The 17475-nt window shown below is 50.2% G+C and overlaps 8 protein-coding genes across 8 annotated transcripts; 4 read left to right on the forward strand and 4 right to left on the reverse strand.

Moving 5' to 3' along the window:
- Positions 1 to 736: 736 nt before the first annotated feature.
- BDV17DRAFT_286681 (uncharacterized protein) lies at positions 737 to 1834 on the forward strand (the record flags this gene model as incomplete). The annotated part of the gene is made up of 3 exons (XM_073760978.1): positions 737 to 969; positions 1041 to 1340; positions 1405 to 1834. 3 exons carry the CDS (start codon positions 737 to 739, stop codon positions 1832 to 1834), a joined length of 963 nt encoding a protein of 320 aa, XP_073620708.1.
- Positions 1835 to 2420: 586 nt separating this feature from the next.
- Positions 2421 to 3798, reverse strand: BDV17DRAFT_69795 (GATA transcription factor LreB). The gene has a single exon (XM_073764981.1). The coding sequence runs from the start codon at positions 3694 to 3696 to the stop codon at positions 2521 to 2523; it is 1176 nt and encodes a 391-aa protein (XP_073620709.1). The 5' UTR covers positions 3697 to 3798; the 3' UTR covers positions 2421 to 2520.
- An 829-nt stretch (positions 3799 to 4627) lies between these two features.
- Positions 4628 to 5589, forward strand: BDV17DRAFT_250818 (MRX complex DNA-binding subunit). The gene is made up of 4 exons (XM_073756357.1): positions 4628 to 4800; positions 4906 to 4933; positions 5001 to 5091; positions 5145 to 5589. Exons 1-4 carry the CDS (start codon positions 4797 to 4799, stop codon positions 5352 to 5354), a joined length of 333 nt encoding a protein of 110 aa, XP_073620710.1. The 5' UTR covers positions 4628 to 4796; the 3' UTR covers positions 5355 to 5589.
- A 3801-nt stretch (positions 5590 to 9390) lies between these two features.
- BDV17DRAFT_250822 (Rad1/Rec1/Rad17 family repair protein) lies at positions 9391 to 11296 on the reverse strand. The gene has a single exon (XM_073756358.1). It carries the CDS (start codon positions 10626 to 10628, stop codon positions 9468 to 9470), a length of 1161 nt encoding a protein of 386 aa, XP_073620711.1. The 5' UTR covers positions 10629 to 11296; the 3' UTR covers positions 9391 to 9467.
- On the reverse strand, positions 10710 to 11306 carry BDV17DRAFT_69935 (OST5 family protein). Its single transcript, XM_073764982.1, has 4 exons — positions 11091 to 11306; positions 11009 to 11038; positions 10894 to 10948; positions 10710 to 10837 (listed from the first exon to the last, which is right to left on the reverse strand). The coding sequence occupies exons 1-4, from the start codon at positions 11191 to 11193 to the stop codon at positions 10792 to 10794; spliced, it is 234 nt and encodes a 77-aa protein (XP_073620712.1). The 5' UTR covers positions 11194 to 11306; the 3' UTR covers positions 10710 to 10791.
- Positions 11307 to 11452: 146 nt separating this feature from the next.
- Positions 11453 to 13446, forward strand: gcnE (histone acetyltransferase GCN5). The gene is made up of 7 exons (XM_073756359.1): positions 11453 to 11507; positions 11573 to 11664; positions 11736 to 11792; positions 11844 to 12052; positions 12104 to 12218; positions 12284 to 12991; positions 13063 to 13446. The coding sequence occupies exons 1-7, from the start codon at positions 11498 to 11500 to the stop codon at positions 13081 to 13083; spliced, it is 1212 nt and encodes a 403-aa protein (XP_073620713.1). The 5' UTR covers positions 11453 to 11497; the 3' UTR covers positions 13084 to 13446.
- Positions 13447 to 13612: 166 nt separating this feature from the next.
- On the forward strand, positions 13613 to 15699 carry rgsB (putative RGS domain protein (Rax1)). Its single transcript, XM_073756360.1, has 3 exons — positions 13613 to 14225; positions 14297 to 15023; positions 15076 to 15699. The coding sequence occupies exons 1-3, from the start codon at positions 14071 to 14073 to the stop codon at positions 15310 to 15312; spliced, it is 1119 nt and encodes a 372-aa protein (XP_073620714.1). The 5' UTR covers positions 13613 to 14070; the 3' UTR covers positions 15313 to 15699.
- Positions 15694 to 17059, reverse strand: BDV17DRAFT_250832 (CSN complex subunit 7). Its single transcript, XM_073756361.1, has one exon. The coding sequence runs from the start codon at positions 16715 to 16717 to the stop codon at positions 15758 to 15760; it is 960 nt and encodes a 319-aa protein (XP_073620715.1). The 5' UTR covers positions 16718 to 17059; the 3' UTR covers positions 15694 to 15757.
- Positions 17060 to 17475: the final 416 nt, after the last annotated feature.

A 17475-nucleotide genomic window follows, 5' to 3' on the forward strand; every position in this document is an offset into this window, starting at 1 on the left:
GGCTACTCTCATGCAACCGACTTGAGAAATATGGGTCAGAAAGCGATCGGACTACTTTTGTGGTCGTGACAAGTTCGTTGAAGATCGTCGACGTTGCTTGTTCTTGTCTTTATGCGCCTGCGAACGGGCGGCATCTCCCTTGAACTATAAGACGCCAGCATTTCTACCTCTAACGAGGCCAATTGAATCGACCGCCAGAGGTCTTCGCCAAGATGCTGTCCATTGAGCCTGCAGATCGCCCTTCCCCATCACACGGGCTACTTTAGCGTGTGACGGGCCAGCGCCGATATTCTTCTTCTGCCGCCTCATTGGTGGTCAATCCTGGCCTTGCGTCGACTCTGGCGCTTGCTCGACAACCAACATTGGTCAGATATATGCTTGGGAAACATCTCAAGGCATGCCTGTCAGCGTTCTTGCTTGCCATTGAAGCGCCAAAGCTGCCCCTCTCCTGATGTCCGGAGTCCATGGGAGACTCGAGGCGTTAGGGCCTTTCTCAGTCCATAACTATGGGCGCTTCCCCGGGCTGGCTTTCTCGACCTTTTTCTCTTGGTATTCGTTTCATCTTCTCGTGTTTCTACCAAGTCCGACCGATAGGCTTCCGATGCAAGTGCATTGATTATACAGCCAGCCGGTCTGGCCCCAGTCGCCTTTGGATTCGGTTTCCCATTTCAAGATACATTCATACACTTGGAAGCTTCAGAACGACCAGGTCTGAGGGACCTCAACATCGAGCACTATGTATTTCGCCAAGAAGTATCGCAACCATAACCTGGTTTATGGGTTGGTAGCCGCGGAGTTGGTGTTGGTGATTCCTATCCTCACATTCACTGGTATCGCTGCACATGATCGGTATCGGACCAAGTTATGGCAAGATGGTTATGACAATGGCTTCAACAGCTCTCCTAATACGGCGGTTTACGCTGCTGCCAATTATCGAGACTACGCAACTCCGAAAGTCTGGGACTCCTAGTAAGGCTCCATGCCCTCCCCGCGACGCTTTTTGCAAGCCAGAGGGGTCCAAATGGCTGACAACCTGATAGTACTACGAACTGGAACCTAGTCATCTCCATCTTGAGCACTTTCATCTTCATAACCAAAGTTCCTCTTCATATGCTCCACCTCTTATACCCGTTCGCGCACGCGCTCCTCCAGATAGGATTGATAATCATCTACTGCGTGTCTGCCGCCTGGCAAGCTGGTCCGGATACATCAGACCCGGCTCGTCCCCAGCCTGGGGCACCGTGGTACATCACCAAGAACTGCAATGTAGCCCATGATTCAAGCAACCTCTCATATTGCCAGCAGGCAAAGGCGTTATTCGCATTCACCATCCTTATCATGTAAGTCAACTCCAGACCAAATCCTCCTCTACTGCAAAACTATAACATTTCCCCCCTCACACAGCGTCCTCTACACCGTCGAACTAGGCATCTCCATCCAAAACTGCTTCATCACCAAAGAAGAACGCGCCGAGCGCGACGAGGAGCGCGAAGAGAAAGAAACCATGAAGGCATACGAGGACATGATCCTGAAATCGCCAGCCATGATTCCCATGACGCCAAGCGCGATCCCCATGACCCCAGGCACAGCAACGTACCCCCGCTCGCCGATGCCAGCGATGCCAGCAGTGACCCCGCGCAGTCTAGCCTTCAACCGACTTGACTCAAACAACTCAAACCCTAATTCAACTTCCACGGATCTCCCGCTCCGCGAGCACTTTACTGCGCCGGCTTCTCAGAGTGAGGATGTTAAGCAGGAGGTTCAGGCCAGCGGATCGATTCAGCAGCCTCAGCCGCTGTACTTTCCTCCGCCGCCCAAGAAGGCAAAGAAATGAGATAATGGGGCATGTGGGTTTGTTACAAAACGCAGACTGAATCGCGAATCGGGCGAGATGCGTCAGGGAACTTAAACACTTGACGCAGTAAGACATGGTTGATTGATAAATACATTGTTTCTGTCTAGGAGGGTGGACTCATTGCCGCCCTTTTTGTTATACCATCTCAGTAAATCGGCAGGTACCAGGAGATACCTTCATTCTTATAATCTTCACACAATGTGATCAATGTGATCGATAATGATATACCGGAGTCAATGGCACAGTATGACAGTACCAGTCAAGTGCTGCAAGATAATAACCTCATTGCCAATAGCCTACTAATCTAATACGGTATAATATTGTACAAGGCGAAACGAACTCCGCGACGCCTTCCAAGCAATGTAGTCGACAAGCAAAGGATGACTGGTCCAGTACTTCAGAATTCAAGAAGGCTGACTCCTGGCTCCCAACTCCCCCAGGTCCGCAAAATCGCATCAAAGTCATGGGTATATTGGCGGTTTCGCATTATTCATATGTTCGTGGCCGAATTCTTATCATGGTCTCGATTTGGTCGATAGACGAGTTCGTAGGATACATTAAATAGAGGTGATGGTATGTCATGAGTCTTGACGTTTCTTCTGACTCTTTGCCCAACGTACTGTAGGGGAAATGACAAACATTAGCTCGGTGAGACTGAACAAAATCTACGGCAAGGAAATAGAGCTCTTACACCCGCAAGCATTGCACAAAGTCTTCGGACCATCAGGACCTTTCCTCCATTCTGGCGAGTCTGACGTCCCGCAGTCCGCACACTGGTATTCGCCCTTCAGCCTCTTCCGCGGCTCGCTCTCTGATGGCATTGACGGCTCTATTATTGACGGTTTCATGTTCGCAAAATTATAGAGACGAGCCTCTGGAATTCCGGTACTGATACCCTGGGCTCTTTCACCTTCGGTAAGGAAAAGTCCTGTCATGAGCTCGATCTCACTAAGATGAGATGCGGGTTCCCCGTTTAACGCGGCTCTCGCTTGGTCCAAGTCTAGCTCGTTCACATTGTCCAGTATATCTGAGGATTCGTTGTCTTCGCCGCGTACGGCAGGTGTTTCTTCGGAGAGGGCAAAGGCGGATTGCTCGAGTTGAGTAGTCACGAAGGCATTGCTCGTTTGGGGAATGGGTCGATGTGCGGCGGTTGAAGGGACTTGAGACAGCTTTGTCTGTTGCGCGGTGGCGTTGAGATCGGTCTCTTCCTCTTTCTTCAACTGTGCGATGCGTTCTTTAAGGCGGAGATTCTCGAGCTTGTGCTCTAAGAATGAGTCGAGAAGCTGTGTGCTTTGAGTGTGATACGGGCGGCAGACAAGGAAGACGCCGTGGCAAAATTTTTGGTTGGCATCGTTGTTGAGCGACGACATATGGGGGTGACCGTGCGCTTCCATCAGACAAGTAGCATTGTCGACTTGGTACATGCGAAAATGGCATCGGAGAGGAGAAGCTGTGGCAAGGCACTCGCTGAGCTCTCGTTTGAAGACAGCTTTGTCGTCATCGTGGATGAATCGAGAAAGTTGATCGTGCTCGAGTTGCGCAGGTTCAAAGCCGATAACTGACTTGCATGACGGAGAGACATAATTGACGACACCTTGCGGACTGAGAAGAAGCAGCAGATCGCGCACTTCGCCAAGCACGCGCTGTGGCCATGGCGGTAGTTCCGCCTGTGTACTGAGCGCAGAATGGTTAAGAGCGGAAGGCTGTAGGCCAAAACCTGAGCTTAGGGCGCGCGGAAGCTGCAATATCCCAGTTGGGGTCTCAAATGATCCGGATGATAGGTCTGGGGTATCGGGTCCGTATGGATGAGTTTGCGCTAGCTGGAGGTGGGTGAGATCCATCGCCGTAGGTGTGAGCACTACCGCATGCAGGGTCAGAGGTAGATAGAAAAGAGAAAAGGGGAGGTAGACGGTGAAGAGGAGGCCTCACTCGGGCTACAGAGAGCACCTTGCACGGCCAAGTTAGCGAAACTGAGCTGTCGATTGCAGCTTTATCGCGGGGGTGAACGGGCCCGTATGGCGTCTGTACCGTCTGTGGATCATTTATGCCACATTTTATTGGATGCTCCGTCGGCGATCTTGACTTCAATTCTCCACGTTTGCAGGAAGCTCTGTCCGGCGCATCGTGTGCCTATTCCAGCTTTCTAAGCTCATTGCTCATCGAAGAAAGAGACGATGCATATGGCACACAGATAGTGATTCAGCTTCAGGCTGCTGCGCTTATTTGTTGCATTGTTTGCGGCGAGCAATATTTGCGGACAGACAACGTCACGCATTGCAGATGAAGTCATGTCCAGCTCGATCCTGTCACGCTCGACGATCGCACTCGCTTATGGCTTCCACTCACGGCACGCATAAAGCCAGCCAGCTAAGAGGTCCAGACCATCTGCAACCGCTGTCATTGCGCGAAGTATATATAACGAAACATTGAAACTGATGAGGTTGATCGTGAAAGAGGAGTGTGGTTCTCAACATCTTAAGGCACGACTGGATGAAGCAACACCTGCTTCTATGTGACGCACTAGATCTGCCTGCCTAGTATCGAGGAAATGCCGGAAGTGTATTCCGTGTACTCCGTAGGGTGCATCCAAATAGCTGACTGGAATGATGGTCTGTTGATACGCATTTCAAATTTCGCCGGTGTAGAGTCCTCGATAGCGATCACTGTGTAGGGTCAACCAGTGGACCATACATGAAGCGGTCTCGTCAAGGGAATCACTAGAAACCCGAGGGGAATTGTCAAGTCAATCAACTAAATCTTTAGCTGAGGAAGCCGTGATGCGTCCACGTGACTTCGCGCCTTTCCCCGCGCGTCCATTTGCTGAGGCAGACGCGCAGGCAGAAGCTCCGAGATAAGTCTACCCGAAAAGTGAGAGTATGCACGACGCTCCTTCTGTCAACTCTCGATATCTATAGGAGGTGGGAGAATCGATTTTTACGAGATGTAAGGCCACTGATTATACTTGCGACTGAACTCGATCGTGAACTAACATTAGACAGGTGTAAGTAGCAGAGCTCCAAAAAACTTCACAGCAAACTGACCTCTTCCAGCGAAGATAGACAAGCTGTCGATACTGGGGTGGGTAGTCTCTGAAAACTCAAGCCAAAGTGTTGTACCTTTGCTAACACATCTGCCATCAATGTAGTGTTCGCTCATTCGACAACACCCGCAGCGAGACGATTCAGTTCCACACACCTCTCACCTTAATCGTCGGTTACAATGGGTCGGGGAAAACGGTAGCGCTATTATATCACGATGGAAGAGTAGTTAGGCTAACGCAGATGGCCAGACCATTATCGAATGTCTCAAATATGCTACAACTGGTGACCTTCCTCCCAACAGTAAGGGTGGCGCCTTCATTCATGACCCGAAGGTATGTAGATGGCCTCACGCCTGGCCAAGATTGATGCTGAGGGGTATAACAAGCTGTGCGGAGAGAAAGAAGTCTTGGCCCAGGTCAAGCTATCGTTCAAAGGCACATCCGGCGCGAAGATGGTAGCGACCAGGAGCTTACAGCTCACGGTGAAGAAGACGACACGGCAGCAAAAGACACTAGAAGGCCAACTTTTGATGATTAAGGAGGGAGAGAGAACCGCCATTTCTTCTCGGGTAGCAGAATTGGATCAGATTATGCCCCAATATCTGGGTGTTTCGAAGGCCATCCTCGATTCAGTCATCTTTTGTCACCAGGATGAGAGTTTATGGCCTATGAGCGAACCGTCTGTTCTAAAAAAGAAATTCGACGAGATATTCGAAGCGATCAAATACACGAAGGCTATCGACAACATCAAGGCCTTACGAAAGAAGCAAAATGAAGAGCTTGGAAAGTACAAAATCATGGAGCAGCATGCCAAAGAAGATAAAGAGAAAGCAGACAAGGCTGAGAAGCGATCTCTTATGCTCCAGGAAGAGATCGAAACTCTACGAACTGAGACCCACCAGCTCACCGAGGAAATGCGCCGGGTCGCTGAACTTGCGGACAAGGCTTGGAAAGAGTCTGAAAGTTATGCTCAGGTTCTCGGCGCCCTTGAAGGCAAGCGTATCGAGGCTAGGAGTGTTCAAGCCACCATTGACAACCTAAAACGGCACCTGGTGGAGCTTGATGAACCGGATGAGTGGCTTGAATCGAATCTAGAGCAGTTCGAGGCGAAGCAACTTCAGTATCAGCAGCAGGAGGAGTCTCAGAAAGAGAAGTATATGGAGATTAGGGAACAGATTGAAGGAACGCGGCATAAGCTGGGACTCAAGCAAGCTGAGTATGGGAAATATGAGAACGACAAAGCCAACTTCGAGCGCCAAGTCGATCGACGTCAACGTATGTCCAAGGATCTCGCACGAAACTACAATATCCGCGGGTTTGACAGCATTGTGGAACAGTCGGATGTGGATGAATTCATGATAAGGATACGGAAAATCTTGAGGGAACACACTCAGGCTTTGGACCGAGCAAAAAGGGAGGCGCAGAACGAATTACGTGAAGCCCAGACATTCTTGAACAAAATCGGCGAACGCAAGTCCGTTTTGCAAGAGAGTAAGAATGCTGCCAAGCGCCAAATAGCTGCCAATGATAAGGAGGCAGCAAGCTACCAGGCGAAGCTGAATGAGGTCAGTGTGCACGAGGGTGCGCAGGCCGCGCTGGAATCCAATATTGAGGATATTCAGTCTCGCCTAGACCAGGCTAAGGAGCGTGAGCGATCTGCTTCTCGGGACAAGGAGATTCAAGAATTGAACTCGAAGATCCGCGAGCTTGAAGATAGAAGTTGCCACCTAAATATGGAACTCATTGAAGCGACTAAAAAGGCTGGCGATCTAGCCCGATTGGATCATCTAAAAAAGGAACAGAAAGATCGAGAGCGAAGCTTGGAGACGATGAAGGGTGCGCATGGTGAGCGTCTTTCTAAGCTCGTTGACCCAAATTGGAAGCTCCAATCATTGGAGCAAGTCTTCCAAAGAACCCTCGAAGATGAATCCAAAGAGGTGTCCATGGCTGAACGCGCAAAGGATGGCGTCAACCGGGAATTGGAGCAAGTTGAATACAAGCTTAGCAACGTCAAAAAGTCTCTGGGTCAACGGCAAAAAGAGCTGAAGGAATGCATAGAGGAGATTCGCGAAGCCATTGACGATGAACCTGAAGAGTACCCTGAGATTGTCAATCAGCGGCAGACTCAACTAGACATGGCGAGGAAAGACGCCGAACAGTATGCTGGTGTCGGAGTGTACATGTCTACCTGTCTGAAGACCGCGAAAGAGCAAAAAGTGTGTCGACTATGCACTCGGCCGTTCAGAAACGAGAATGAGCTTCAGACTTTCTGGAATAAGCTTGAAGCGCTGGTGAAGAAAGCAGAGCGTGACGCAGAGGGCGAGGAGATCAAGCAATTGGAAGAGGACCTTGCTACCGCCCGTGCTGCAAGCACTGCCTACGACACGTGGTCTCGTCTCAAACAGACTGAGATCCCGGAGCTTAAGAAGGAAGAGAAAGACTACGTTGTACAGCGTGACGAGCTTTTGGGTCAACTGGAAGGCCGTGACAAAGTTGTCAGCGAGGTGACTGAGAAGAAACGAGATGTTGAAGCTCTTTCAAAGACTGTCAGCACTATCGTCAGGTATGATAGTGAGATCAAATCCATCCGCTCTCAGTTACAAGAACTGTCATCAAAGCAACAAGATGTTGCAGCTCCACGAACGCTTGAAGAGATTCAAGACGAGATAGCTAGCATCGGCGAAAAATCAAGGGCACTGAAGAAGACCCTTTCAAAGCTTACAAGCGACAAAGAACAAGCCCGTGCGGAGATAAACAACTTGGAACTCCAGCTCAGAGATGTGAAGAGCAATCTCGACAACGTCAAATTCCAGCTCGAAAGGAGAACTGATCTCGCATCTCGCATAGAAGAGTATAAGAGTCTCAATAGTCAGCAACGCGAGGCCATTGCGAAAGCGGACAAAGACATCGAAGACCTGAACCCAGAGCTTCTCAAATATCAAGCCAAGTATGACGACATCAATGAACGGGCTGAGGCACGCGAGAGAGAGATGCAGCAAACAACGTCTCAATTGTCTGACAGCATACACCAGTTGGAGCTCGCAAACGAGGAAATCGACGCATACAATGAGCGAGGCGGTCCAAGTCAACTTGATCGCAGCAAACGTGAGCTTCAGGCTATTGAGGATGAGATTAGCCAACTCGAGAACGAACAGGCTACCATAACCAGAACGATCAACAAGATATCCACGCAGCTCAAAGACAGCGAGAACACAAAACGCCAGTATGCTGATAATCTGACGTACCGTCAGTCAACGCGGGCCCTAGATGAAGTCACGAGCGAGATCCTGGAATTGGAGGCTCAAAACGCAGAAGTCGATAGGAGCCGTTTCAAGGAAGAGTCAGAACGTCGGTCTCGCGAACATAACGCACTGTCGGCGAAGCAATCTAGCAAAATGGGAGAGATGAAGTCCAAGGACGACCAATTGATGCAACTACTAACAGATTGGAATACAGACTACAAAGATGCAGCCTACAAATACAAGGAAGCACACATCAAAGTTGAAACAACCAAGGCCGCCGTCGACGACTTGGCCCGGTACGGCAGTGCCCTTGACAAAGCCATCATGAAATATCACGGGCTGAAAATGGAAGAAATCAACGCCATAATCGGCGAACTCTGGCAGAAGACATACCGCGGCACAGACGTCGACACAATCCTCATCCGCTCCGACAATGAAAACGCCAAGGGCAACCGCTCCTACAACTACCGAGTCTGCATGATCAAGCAGGGCGCAGAAATGGACATGCGCGGGCGCTGCAGTGCCGGTCAGAAGGTCCTCGCTAGTATCATCATCCGTTTAGCCCTTGCCGAGTGCTTCGGCGTGAACTGCGGCTTGATCGCCCTCGACGAACCTACCACCAACCTAGACAGGGACAACATCCGATCCCTGGCCGAGTCGCTCCATGACATTATTCGGGCGCGTCAGCAGCAGGCAAACTTCCAGCTTATCGTTATCACCCACGATGAGGAATTCCTGCGTCATATGCAATGCGGTGACTTTAGTGATTACTATTACCGCGTTTCGCGCAGTGAGAGGCAGAAATCGATTATTGAACGGCAGTCCATCGCAGAGGTAGGATTTGATATGCCCTTGAAGTGCACTTATGGTACTTGATAGATAACTAATACTTGTCTTTTAACAGGTTATGTGATTTGCCGCTACGTGTCGATGTCTCCTCTCAGATGACCATCCTCTTCATTTGTTGTTGCACTAAGCATTGCCTAAAACTACACCAGAGCAATGATTTCCGGTGTTTTCGTTAAGATAGTCACGTATGTAAAGTAGGTTTCCGGCGTTAGGGTGGGAATGGTCAATAGGCAGCCTAAAAATAATGATCTTTCTTCAGCTAGTCCAAACTTCCAAGGAGCCTCTCTGACTGCGTCCTTATCGACGATCTTCAGGCGAGATGCCCGCATGTGCAGCATTCGTTATAAGCTTTGGTAGACTCATCCCTCTTAAATTCGATGTCTATGTGCGAGAACTACGAGGCATGTTAACTGAATCGTTTTTGTATTAACTCTATTAAATAAGGTATAGATATGCATTGAAGAGATCTTTGCACTTTACTTTACTCCATCTCATCTCGAACAGCTACACCACCCAACTCATCCTCAGCAAGCAACGGCACAAAGCGGAAATCCACAAAGCTCGCAGTTGACCCCGGTGCATCCCTTGGCGTGCGAGAGCCACTGTTCGTATGTACGGACCCAGCCGTATCGAATTCAATCATGAACTGAAGACTCAAAACGCCCTGACGATCACCACGTATGCTCACTTTGTTAGCGGCAGCCATGGCACGGGAGGCCTTCTGAATATAGCCGAAGCCAAAGTCCTGACGCAGGCGCGAGCCCATGGAAGAAGGCGGACTAACGAGGAAGGTTTCGGTAACGGTGGGAGCGAGTTTGGCTCTTGTAGCTCGTGATCGGGCTGTGCCGTCCTTGGTTAATATTTTGCGGTGGGTGTCTGATTCGTTCCCGCTTTGGCCTTCTTGATCGATTGAGAATTCGACTGTCGACTCGCTGAAGGGGCCTCCGGCGCCGGAGAGGGTGAAGTAGGGCTTTTCCTTTGCGGATGCGGAGATTTTGAGGACACGAGGATTCGTTGCGCCGAGTTCCGTGATTGCGTTGGAGAGCCAGGCGGAGCGCATGATGATCTTCATGACAATGCCGTCACGCTGGAACGGGATATCAAGTTCGCCTTCATCGGGTCCGTATGTTGTCAGCTCACAAACAGTTTTGACGCCGGTCTCGGCCAAGGTGATGCCGAGGGGTGAACCGTGAGTGAAGTACTGAAAAGTGCAAGAACGGTTGAGAAGTAGGGCTGGTGCTGTAAATGCGCTAGATGCAGAGTTGGTTGAGGGCTGGACGCTGGCTGCTCGGCTGGCGCTGGAGGCCGACGACTCGCCTACACCGAATATTTTCAGTGTGTCCAGCAACGCCGATAGTGAAACAACAAAGTAAGGATAATTCGAGCCGTCGGTTTCTGCGTCTCCCATCGTGTCATCGTCTTCCGCATGGTTTGTGGGCGAATTGAATGTATAGGTGGTAAAGAGAGCTTTGTCCAGGAATGCGAGTCCTTGTACCACTCGCCCTTCCTCAACGGAGAAGCGGATCCCGTCTGGCGTTATTTGTACAGTGGCATTCTGCGCAAAGCTGATGCATTGAAGTAACGTGAAAATTTGGTGTGCATTGCTAGAAACAGCAGTGAATATAGCCCCGGCTTCCGGCATGGTTGGGGGGTAGGAATGATGGAGCAGTACGAAGTAAACACCGGGTATTTATTGTAGAGAAGGCTCGGACGCGGGGATTCCGGAGCTTTTAGTGATACAGTTTTGCTTCTCTCTCAAGTCTTCACAGAATCATACATTGAAGTACGTAGGAGAAAGATGTCGCTTAAACGTAGACTCCAACGGCGCAAATCATATACACAGCTCCGAAGCTGAGGGGCGATGTGTTAGTATATTGTTCATTGAGAAGACAGAAATGCAGAATTACCCGAAAGCGAGAGATGCTGGAGCACCAAGCGATACAATGCTTGCGAATGATCGGTCTATAGAGAGGGGTTGTCAGATTTGTGGGCGTTGTGCTACGCGTCGATCAGATAACTAACTCAGTCCGAACAGTGTAGTGAAGATGAAAGCTGATAGTATATTAGCAATGGTTTAGTTCAGAGGATATCTGTAAGGTCCCACCTAGAAGTAAAAGAGTAAAGCCAACAGTGAACTGGCTGTCTTTCGCGATGAGAGGAGTATATGGGCTTGCAGAAGCTGCCTCCCAGACCTGGTTAAGAGACATTGGGTACTATGACAACAACTCGGACCAGCAGAATTGTAAGCGAAGGGAAGAAGACGTGGGCAAGAGCAGCTAGATCATTGAACGAACGGAGTGGAAGTTGACAGGCATCCAACAGACACACCAAGACATGCAGCCCCTGGAGCTCCACGTAAAGTCGATCTGGCCCGTTCGGGAACGGATCATTGTGGCCCCGGTTCCCCTCCCCGGATCAGTCATCATTGGCCGACGTCGCGGCGACGAACAGTGCCAGTGCGCGACAGCTTGATACCAGACAGAGCAATTTCTCGTCAATCATCCATTCAAAATGACAGACAGTGAGCTACAGCCGCTACATGCACTTGCATCGATCGTCCAAGAAAGCGCATACTGATCGGTCTAGGCCCGAGCACAAAGCGGAAGGCCTCGGAGGAGGCTCTTTCCCCGGATTCTCATAAGAAAGCTCGCACGAACTCTCCGGAGAGGGGTCCGAAGGTGAGTGATTCTTCTTACAAATTCATAATTATGTCCCATGACTTGAAACCAATGTGTATGCTATGCGATAGGCCGAAGATGATCCTTTGGAGAAGCCCGCGATGCGTATAGTTCCTTTCCCTGAGAAGGTGAGCCACCGAAAATGTTTGCAATGAGGGCATTCCTAACCTCGAATACAGCCAGCAGTACTAGAGGAACGCCGGGGCGAGATAGAATTCCGGGTGGTCAACAACGATGGATCTCGCGATAGCTTTGTTGTCCTCACCGGCTTGAAATGCATCTTTCAGAAGCAGCTCCCGAAAATGCCGAAGGATTATATTGCGCGATTGGTCTACGACAGGTCTCATCTATCAATCGCCATTGTTAAACATCCACTAGAAGTTGTAGGGTATGCGTACTGGCAACCCTTGCTGGTTTACATGCGCTAATCGTCATGCAGAGGAATAACCTACCGACCGTTCAATAGCCGCAGGTTTGCGGAGATAGTGTTTTGTGCCATCTCATCTGATCAACAAGTCAAGGGGTATGGTGCGCATTTGATGTCACATTTGAAGGTAACCAAACGGAAGCGTGTTTTCTATCTCGTTAAGAGCGAGGTTGCTGACGGCCACGGGTATAGGACTACGTCAAAGCAACATCGGACATTATGCACTTCCTGACCTACGCCGATAACTATGCGATTGGATACTTCAAAAAACAAGGGTTCACAAAAGAGATTCAACTGGACAGGTCGATATGGATGGGATATATTAAGGATTATGAAGGAGGAACCATTATGCAATGCACAATGCTTCCGAAAATACGATACCTCGAAATGGGCCGCATGCTCCTGAAGCAGAAAGAAGCTGTTCACGCAAAGATCCGTGCCTTCAGCCGATCCCACATCGTCCACCCACCGCCCAAGGAATGGAAGAATGGAGCAACCAAGATCGATCCGTTGAGCATTCCCGCCATCAAAGAGTCAGGGTGGTCTCCCGACATGGATGAGCTCGCACGCCAACCACGCCATGGACCCAACTATAATCAACTTCTACATCTGCTTAACGACATGCAGAACCATAGCGCAGCATGGCCCTTCACTCAGCCGGTCAATAGGGACGAGGTACTCGACTACTATGAAGTCATCAAGGAGCCCATGGATCTGTCCACGATGGAAGAAAAGCATGAGAAGGACATGTACCCAACACCGCAAGAATTTATCAAAGATGCCGTGCTAATGTTCGATAACTGCCGACGGTACAACAACGAGAGTACGCCTTACGCCAAGAGTGCGAATAAACTGGAGAAGTTCATGTGGCAGCAGATACGAAACATCCCCGAGTGGTCGGTAAGTACACCAGATTTCGTTTTCTTTTGAACACGTTGCGCTGGCATCAGTGGTTATTAACACTTGTCTAGCACTTGGCCGATGGTCACTGACGGAAGATCCCAATACATTGACGAAGAGGCGCTGAATGGGAGTTTTGGATGGCAGTTTCGCTGCGGTGTTGGTGGTTTCCTTATTATTGTATACAAGTGAATACCCGGGTTAGCATACATATGGCATTATTGAGGAGCGTGTTCTGGGTGTTCAGGTTTATGATATGTTTGCTTTGTTTTGACCCCGAACAAATCAATTCAATTGATGGTTCGTGGATACGTGACGTATGAGTTGTCCAACCAGATACACTGACAAGTCATGGAAGCTTTCGGTTGTAGATCTGGTTTCCAGAAGAATGTTTGAATCCAGAAGAAGCCCAGCCAGCTGGCCATGATGCAGTCCCAGCCTTCGGGGCCCTCACCATAACCGCCAATTATCTATCGCAGACGTAATTTTGACTCGTGAAGATTGTTTCTAAACAATATTTGGTGCCTGGAGGGGCTTTATTTAGCCCTCCCGTTGGCTGGTGGTGGAGCCATTCATTTCGGATCAATATTGAGGCGGGCCGTTTCATTGCGGAAAACGCTCAAGTCCTCAAGCAGCCTCGCAGACACTGCAGACGAACGACTTCATTTTGCCGGCTGGCTTGGCTCATCTTCTTCCTCCTGCTATATTTCCTCCTCCAGAATCTTCTGGATGGCTTGTGTTTGCTCTTCGTGACCTTGCTGCAGTCTGGTGGCTGTTTTTTCCCCGCCCTCGACTTCCTTTCTAAAGGGGAGTTCGCCTGCCTCTCGCTTTCCGAGGTCTCCATGACCAAGTATCACGCCTAATTCGCTTCGCCATTCGTTATAATCGATCGTTGTTAAGCGCTGTTATCTCGATTCAAGTCTTTCTAGACACCCGACGGACACGGTATACGCCATTGTTTACTCGTATCTCGACCCCGATCACTCGTTTCCCCTATTCAACCCCTCCTTGTTTCAAGTCCGGAACCAAACCACCTAACATCACGGCAAATTTGAGCATTCTTAACGGTCGATATCAAGATGGCGACGCCTGGGGTGATTGAACTGGAGCAGCGAAATCGCCTCCCGACGCTTTTCGAGGTCCTGAGCCGTCGTACTCTGGCCCCGGTGGACCTCTTCTCCTTCTACATTTACATGCGCGACCAGCAACGCTCTGTCGATTACCTTGATTTTTGGTATGTTCTAACAGCTCCAAGCAGTTGCGCATTTTGCTTGCCGTATGGACACTGACGTCAAAATCATCTAGGCTCGATGTATCCCAACACATGTCACTATGCCGCCATTATGTTCGAGAACTACGACGCTCAGTCCTGGTAGCAACACCTGATCTCGAAAAAGCCGAGAGTAAGGGATCTTCGACCCCTTTAGAGAACTTCGAAAGCGTGAACGATATCCCACTCGTGGAAGCTGGACCATCCGGCCTCCGTCACGGTCTGCGTGATCTAGATGACAGAGAGTCTGACCAGAGACTGTCAGCGTTCCTCCGCTCAGATGGCCACTCGTCCAGGCACTCTCCGCAGGGCAGTTTAGACTCACACAACAATGCTGCTTCCCGTACAATGTCGGACGAACAACCGCGGCCGAGCTTTACTCCAAAGGAGTCGAATTCTCCAGGTCACACCGTTGCGCGCGGTGATATCCGCGCCAGCGCGGAGAAGATCCTCTATACGTATCTCCTTCCAGGTGCTGAACGGGAAATAGTCCTACCAGAAGAAATGGTGTCGGCGATAATCAACTTAGTGGAGGACGATGGCAGAGACGACCCGGAGGTATTTGATCCGGCCAAGGACTATGTCTTCCAAGCAATGGAGCGCGATGCATTCCCAGGGTTTTTGCAGGCGAAAGCCCTGGGCAACCTCATCCCGTTGTCGATTATGGCACGTCTAGCTTTCGCACTCATCAGCTTCGGTGGAGGTTTCTGGGGTGCTTTCTACGTTGTTTTACGTGATAAGCCTAGGCACATTCGCTGCTGGGTATGGAACATTTCATTTGACAAGATTGGTGCCATTTACTAACTGGATCCAGGTTATTCTACCATTCGTCATTGCGTCTTACTTCATCGTCTCCTACCAGTACAAGATTGACCCCATCATGGCCTTCGCCGGGTACAGCGAGTATACCTTCATGAACTGGTCTCCAGTCCGCGAACCGTATGTTCGAAAACTCCTGGTGAAACGAGCCGTTGCCACGGTTCTGATCGCCGCTCTCGTCGCTGCCGCACTGAGCGTTCTGTTTATCTTGGTTCCTGGTACAGTGCTCTAATCTAATCGATGTAATGTCAACCTTACGGTAACACGATATACCTCTCGACCTCTTTTCATGGAATCCATGGTCAGCACGCTTTCGAGACCTTGACCACGTGTCCTTCCTCTTCGTGGTTTCCTACGCCCTACACCGACTCATTAATGGGCTAGCCGCTCCAGCGACAGGATCATTTACCATTATTCTTTTCCCAGCCAACGCTTTCTCCTTTGTTATTTCAGCTTTTGAGCTTTTCTACTTCTATTTTTTTTCTTCCTATAATACCCCTTCGCTGCTGGACTTGTACATTAGATGACTTTTGCTGAAGCCTTGGTGTTGTGGATATATCGTTGGTATTCAATTGGCTAGTATTGAGAGTATTTGTAATTGGAGATTTAATTTGTGTCATGAATTCCTATGCGTAGCAACGTAACGTCCATAGAACGACGCTACCAAGTGCTCACTGCTATGATTTCTTCCCCAAAAAGCGCTTCGACTGCCTCGACCCGCCACCGGTTCTAGTCCCAGCACCTTCATCAATATCCATCCCTGAATTCTCATAGTCATTTATCCCATCATCAAAGTACCCATCGTCATCAAACTCGCGCTTGTTACTCCCCCCACCAAAGAAGTCCTTATTCCGGAATGCCGCTCCGATATCTCTACCTTTCCATCCTCGTCTAGATCCGCCGCCGCCACCCGATCCCGGGCCCGTAACACCTGCGTCACCGGCCTCTGCCATCTGAGCGAGCGTTTTCTCAATGACCACAGCCCGAGCATGTTCCTTTGTGCGGCGCTGAGCGGACTGGGCTCTGATTTTGACGATCTCGGCTTCGATATCTGAGATTACGCTACCGCAGCGGGTTTCCCACGCTGTGAGTGTTGATATCATTGCCGGCAGCGAGGCGGGTTTCACGTCCCGCAGCGGCGCAACGGCCGTGACGTTCACTGTTGGCGGGTTCGTAGCAGGCGATAGCCGGGCGGTAATAAGTGAAGCATAGATAGCTGTTGTGACGAGGGACTCGAGTTCTGACGCGGCAGATAGGGAAAGAGAAGCCATGAGTGTATCGTAGGTAAGAAGTTTAACAGATGAAGCGAGCGAGAGGAGAGTGAGGAGGCGGAGCTTGCGGGCTTGTTGGTCGTTGAGGGGTGGAAGGTCAGGCGTGTTCTGGTAATCCTGCCATGTTCCCCAGGCGAAGATCTCGAGGAGGGTGAGGTAGCCTCGCAGGTCGGCGGGGGTATCTGTGGACCGAAGGACCTGGACGGAGGGCTGTTCCAGCAGCTCGGCGAAGACGTAGGTGTGTGGGCTTGCGGTTGCGTTTGTGATGATGTTTGCTACGTAACGTGGGGAGCTGGCACTGCTGGAGTCTGCGAGGGCGATGAAGGATTGGAGGGCGTCGAGGGCCCTGTGGTGTACTTGGTCCATTCGCTTGATGGCGGTTCACTTGGAGCTTGGTTTGCTGCGGGGTGGAGATTAGATCGAGTGGGAGAGTTATGTTGCGAGATCAGGCGTACTCTTGGAAGGTATCTGTGTAGAGGAGCTTAGTTGCTTGACATATCAGAGGCAATTGTGGTATTCAAATTTGTGTTGCTAATCTGTTTGAGAGCTGGAGGTGGTGGTCACTGTACAGCACTCTGTTGATACTAGGTACAGAGCAAGAGGTGTAGTCCCGGGCTGATTGCACTGTATGCAAACAGCTCTTCTCCACTCCCATATCGGTGGGGCCCGTCACTCTATTTCTACCAGCACCCCGACGAGAGGATGTTGACAGTACAAAAGCAAACTCTTTCTTCGGCCACAATTTCTTTACCAGTGTCGCTAGACCCGTTGCCCCTGATGCGGCCAACCACGAGAATTTTTCCTATGGCGCCAACTTCCGAACGCGCCCTCGCAAGCCTGACCCAAATTGGGTTAATTCGGCCGTGATGAGCCTGCGCAAGTGCGGATCGTTGAGGTTCAACTCTCACGCAATTCTCGTTCGCAATGAGCTTCACTTAAGGTTGAATCTACGGAGTAATCTCACGAACTCTTGGTATTGAAGCGCTTCAAGTAAGGGGGTTCTGCACTGTCGAAAATGCAGGACGACACTGCCGAGATGGCAAAGCTTCGGAACAAGGTCGTGGGCGAAGTATACTCTAGGTGAAACGACCAGCCGCTGTCAAATGTTTCGGCGACAAAGGTTC

This window comes from Aspergillus undulatus, assembly GCF_047715775.1.
Source record: "Aspergillus undulatus strain CBS 261.88 unplaced genomic scaffold BDV17scaffold_2, whole genome shotgun sequence".
Taxonomy (NCBI): domain Eukaryota; kingdom Fungi; phylum Ascomycota; class Eurotiomycetes; order Eurotiales; family Aspergillaceae; genus Aspergillus; species Aspergillus undulatus.